We start from the raw sequence: 5,063 nt of genomic DNA, 5'->3' as shown, positions 1-5,063 counted from the left end.
GTTGCTCATGTGTACACATTCACCTATATGTGATGACACTTACAGGTTCTGTACAGCGCAAAAGCACATGCAACACACACACACACACACACACACACACAGCACACACAGCACACACACACATGACACACACACACACACACACACACACACACAACCCTCACACACACACACACACACACACACACACACACACACACACACACACACAAATTGGTGCATGCTTCAGTATTCATCTGTCCTCCAATTCATTTATCCCTCATTTCCTTCACTCTCCTTTCGCTTCTCCCTCTTAATGAAACCATGCACACAGTGCACAATAAGCCCTTGGGCCTGCACAGCATTGTCAGAAGGGTGCACACGACCCCATTTCCAGTAGTGGAACCATTATTAGCATGCTGTGACAAGAGACAGCCATTCACCACAACACACACACACACGATACAAACCTGCAGTTTCATCACCACTGGATCACTGGGATTTATTTCACAGACAGCGGGAATGTGCTGGCACAACGTGACCGTAAATCAACACATCGTACACGCTGGAGTGACAAGTCAAGATAATACACTCAAAAACCAAGTAGGATGAGTTTTTATTTATTGATATGGCTAAATTAATGGACGGATTGATAGAAAGGGAAGCAAAAACAAACAACAAAAACAGGACAGACTTGACATGCACTCTTTCTTCAGATCTCCTCCATTTCTTGACTTTCTCAACCATGATTCGTCAGAGTGCTCTGGAAAAGGGGGGGGGGGTATGACAAGGGAGTGGAAAAAGAAGAACAACTGTCAAATAATACATTTACTTTGCTAGAATCCAAAAGACAAGTAAGAGAAACCAGGATGCATCATGGGAAATCTATTCCCTACTATAAACAAACTAACCTGATGATGCATGATCAATATACAAGGAACAGTACCACATTAAATACCTAAACATCTTAAAATATCTGGAACTTAACGCAGAAAATTACAGTTCCAGCTAACAACTTTGGGGACACGATCATCTTTCTAGTCTGGAGAATATCAATGATTACCCAGAGATATGGATTTGTATGGCATTTTCTTTAAACAATAATCCATTTTTAAAACTAAATTAGATTTCTAAGTGTCAACGTATCCCAAATAGTGTCAAGAACATGTCATCACAATGATGCACAAAAAGTACACATCCGTATTTTGTAAGCAGAGCTTATTTATTCTGCTTTTAACCTTCTTTCGAAAGGTAAACAAAATTCATTCAGGTGGCAGCCAAGTGGTGGAAGACATAACTATATTTACTTTCTCAATATGATGGATCCAAAGTTGTGCAGAAAAAACAAAAGAACAAAAATGCAACCTATTTTTTGTTTCACTGGACTGGAGATGTCAACAGCCCTCGGGATAACGGGCTAATGCTAAGACAAGCTTCTGCAGAAGGTCTGACCTCTGCAGGAACGTGTTTAGCCCGTAGCTACTTTCACTGCTGCTAAACTACATTTAGAAAAATGGGAAAACAATGTAAAGACAAACACAGTTCCAGAAAATGTCTTTGCCACCAAAGTCTAAAACTCATACTGGTCTTTACAAAGCTAGCTGGACAAGAACACACACACACACACACACACACACACACACACACACACACACACACACACACACACACACACACACGTACGTTCTAATCCAGTGAATCAGAGTAGCTGCAGGGAAGGTCTAAAGTGGTTTATTGCTACAGTAGACCTACACTTGACATACTTTAGCCACACTCATAACAGGTGATTTTTTGGGGATTTGCTGTGCAGCCCAAGAGCTGCAACAGGCACTTGAACAGAAGACAATCTGCAGAGGCTGAAGATGTCATCGTAATTTATCTGATTTTACTCATTTTCATTCTGTCATCAAGAGCACTGGATCATGTTTGCTTGGTGCCTGTTAATATAGACCATTCCACAGCAGCGCACACACACAAAATAAGATTTTTCTCTTGGTGTAGCATGCAGTTTGGAGCGGTTTCTTATTGGATTCTTACTTTCAGTACCAGATGGTGACGTTTATCCCACCCCAAGAAGAATTATCGCCTAAAAGCAGAACAATATATTGTGATATTCGCACAGCTACTGTACTTAATAGTTGCCAAGTAAGAACCAGTCTCATGGTTTAATAATTTAGAGGACACCTCATTTTGGAACCAAGCAGCGAAAAGATTAAATGGGGGATGAAGAATAGCAGCCTTGGAGATTTACTCTGTATCAAAATACTTTCCAAGTGACCTGGCAGTCTCTTGAAATAAGATTATTAAGTACTGTCTTTATATGTTTACACAGAGTTACACTTGTAGCTAATTTTGTTTCGGAAAGCCAATTTACTATGGGGTTGCACTGAACTCCTCTAGCGTAAATACACATCCAAACACACAGTTGCAGGAAGAGACGCGGGGCAACACAGGGTTAGTGAAGCATTAGCTTGACGCTGCTGGGTGTGCTAGTTGGCATGCTAACTACCCCTGTGCTCGGCTGGCAGGCAGATATGCTGGCGGGCAGGTTAGCTGTTCACTTGCCAAGTGCATCCGAGGGCATCGCAGCCTGTGCCTTTGAATTGGAGATGAGCGGCAAATGTGACAAGGGGATTTAGCTTTACTGTTCCACTCACGTTCTGAGATATAAAGGGGGACAGTGTGTGTCTGCATGTGTGAGTGAAAACTCACTATTTGTGTGAAAGCGGCTGTTTATGCGAGCAGGAGTTGATGCATACACCAGTGTGCGTGTGCGCGCGCGTGGCGAGAGGGGTGTTGGTGTTGCCACACTCTTACACAGCACTGTGACGGAACATTATGCCTAATGCATAGTGTATGAAGTAGTTCCTGAATTTCAAACTGACCCCTGGCATCCCCCACAGTACACACAGTTCAATTTGGTGCCCCAGGTCTAAATTTGGACTGCCGCCATCCTCACTTGGATAATTTAAAGACAGGAAAAGCTTTTCATGCACAAAACTGTGGGCAGCAAGGGCAGCCAAATATTCTAGCTCAAGGTCTGTGCTGAGGTTTAGACATACACCAGCTGCCGGTTTATTAGGTACACTGAGCTAATGTATTCTAATGCAGCTATACTGGAAAAAAAATCCTACCCTTTACAAAGGTTTTAATGTTGCCTTATGGATGTGTTCCTCAAGAATCTGTGCTAGATTGGAAAACTATAGCTTCACACCTGGAGACTGAGCTGTGGTTTGCCTTGATCTTTATCTTTTATGCTTTCTATTCACCAGCACTGAAAGTTTAAAGTTGACTTTACCATCACTGTAAATCTGTCTGTCATAATTAGATTTAATATTCACAAAAACATGGATTCACACAAAGACAGAGACAACATACAGTCACACAAACGCATGTTTTCTTCCACCTGCCAGTTTCTGTCCAATTAGCGAGCAGTTTGAGGAGTAGATCGTTGCGTTTGTTGGCTGCGAATCAACTTTGAACGTCAAAAAGGCACAGAAGCAACGCTGTGCACACCGTGCGCGTGTTCACACTTCCACAGTTTTAAGCTAATAGGCAACATGGAGACAGTGGACACACGCGTAAGCATCTGCAGCACACAGAAGAGGAGCCTCACTCACTCGCTCACTTGTTTCTTCTCTGCAAAAAACAAAAATAATAGACAAGCAGAAAATCAATAACTGTCTCCTCTGCTCAGTGCTAACAGCACTCAGTTCTCTCCCTCTCTCAGGAGGGACAGAGACAGTTGCCAGGCAGAACTGTCAATCAGATACTCACAGTGGACGTGGCTATGACTGCTTTATAAACACACAGCGATTCACTCATTACCCAGTCAGTACGACAGCCACACACTCCATTAGTCAATCCAGGAAGCCTCCAGTGCAGTTAGTCAGCTGGTTGGTTACATGTGTAAGAACATTAAATTGTTTTGTTGGTGGTGGGCGGGGTTGCACCGGAAACAAGTTGCAAAAACAATGCTTACATTGTGCCTTTTAAAATGATATGGCGGCACACTGGTTATCAAATAATGCTTACTTACACAACCGTGTGACTCTTTTGGAGGTGTGTTTCCAGTGTTAGAGTTTCTGTTGTGGGTTATATTAACCAGTGAGGCAAATGTGGCACACTTTAAGCTGGGAGCCAAGCAAAAGAGTCCCAAATCCAATCAGGGTGCTTCATAAATGAAAGCCTTGAGAGGTATTGATAAGACACCAATATCATAACTATGATATTGTTGGTAAATGATGAACTTTGATCAGTTCTGCATCATGATCACTGAAAGCTTCACAGATTTACACTCTTAGCAAATAATCAAAGTTTCAAGGTGAACTTCACGGGGCGAGTACAGAATCACTAAAAGGTTCTCTCTCAGTCTTTCTTTTGGTTTATAGTTGTTAAAGAAACAAACACTTTGAATTCATTTGATGATTTCTTTTTCACTGTTATGCAGAAAAATAGTTTCTAAACCAAACATGTCAACATTCCTTTGGAACAGCATTTTATTAATCAGAATCAAAGATACTGGATAATGACTGCAAACATTAAATAGAGGATTATTTAAGTCGATAATGGTAGTCACACTCTGAAATTAAAGAGCTCCTCAGTCCTCACATAGCAAGTCTCTTTTGTCACAATTTACACTGACACGTTATTTTTAGCCAAATTAAATAAGACACGTGGCAGCTGAAACCTGGCAAAGGGGCAGGGGGGGGGGAAGGATCGATGGCATGTTGGTGATTGCGGTCCGTGGAGTGTAGCAGCATGGAAGACATGTTTGGCTGGATGCTGATGGAGTGTTTCTATAGGCTTGAGAGACAGGCACATGGTGGGGTGGGTAGGTGGGAGTGGAGGGGATATAGGGGAGGGACACGAGAGAGACCAGCTAATCTTTATGTGGCCTGTGCGTTCATGAGGCGGTCGCCTTGGAGATGATGGATGTGAAGGAGAGATGGAATGGAAGGAGGTAAAAGGGTGAAAGAGAAAGACAGTCATAAAAAGACAGAAATATGTGCCTGTGTGTATGAGAATGTGACACACACACACACACACACACACACACACACACACACACACACACACACACA

At 42.4% G+C, this 5,063-nt stretch overlaps 1 protein-coding gene across 3 annotated transcripts in view; it reads right to left on the bottom strand.

Annotated features, from left to right (window-relative positions):
* Window positions 1-583: 583 nt before the first annotated feature.
* LOC102288833 (MICOS complex subunit mic25) overlaps window positions 584-5,063 on the bottom strand; it is a 52,245-nt gene continuing 47,765 nt past the window's right edge. For all 3 annotated transcript variants that reach the window (XM_005918581.3, XM_005918582.2, XM_005918584.2), the window contains one exon: window positions 584-742. In XM_005918581.3, the coding sequence (XP_005918643.1) occupies window positions 719-742 (24 nt within the window). In that variant the 3' untranslated portion in view covers window positions 584-718. The remainder of the gene's footprint in view (window positions 743-5,063) is intronic.

The sequence above is a fragment of the Haplochromis burtoni genome, unplaced genomic scaffold (assembly GCF_018398535.1).
Source record: "Haplochromis burtoni strain Fernald_Lab_line unplaced genomic scaffold, NCSU_Asbu1 Contig_32, whole genome shotgun sequence".
Lineage (NCBI taxonomy): Eukaryota > Metazoa > Chordata > Actinopteri > Cichliformes > Cichlidae > Haplochromis > Haplochromis burtoni.
Note: the sequence above shows the minus strand (reverse complement) of the source record. Positions and strands in the feature narration are given on the sequence as shown.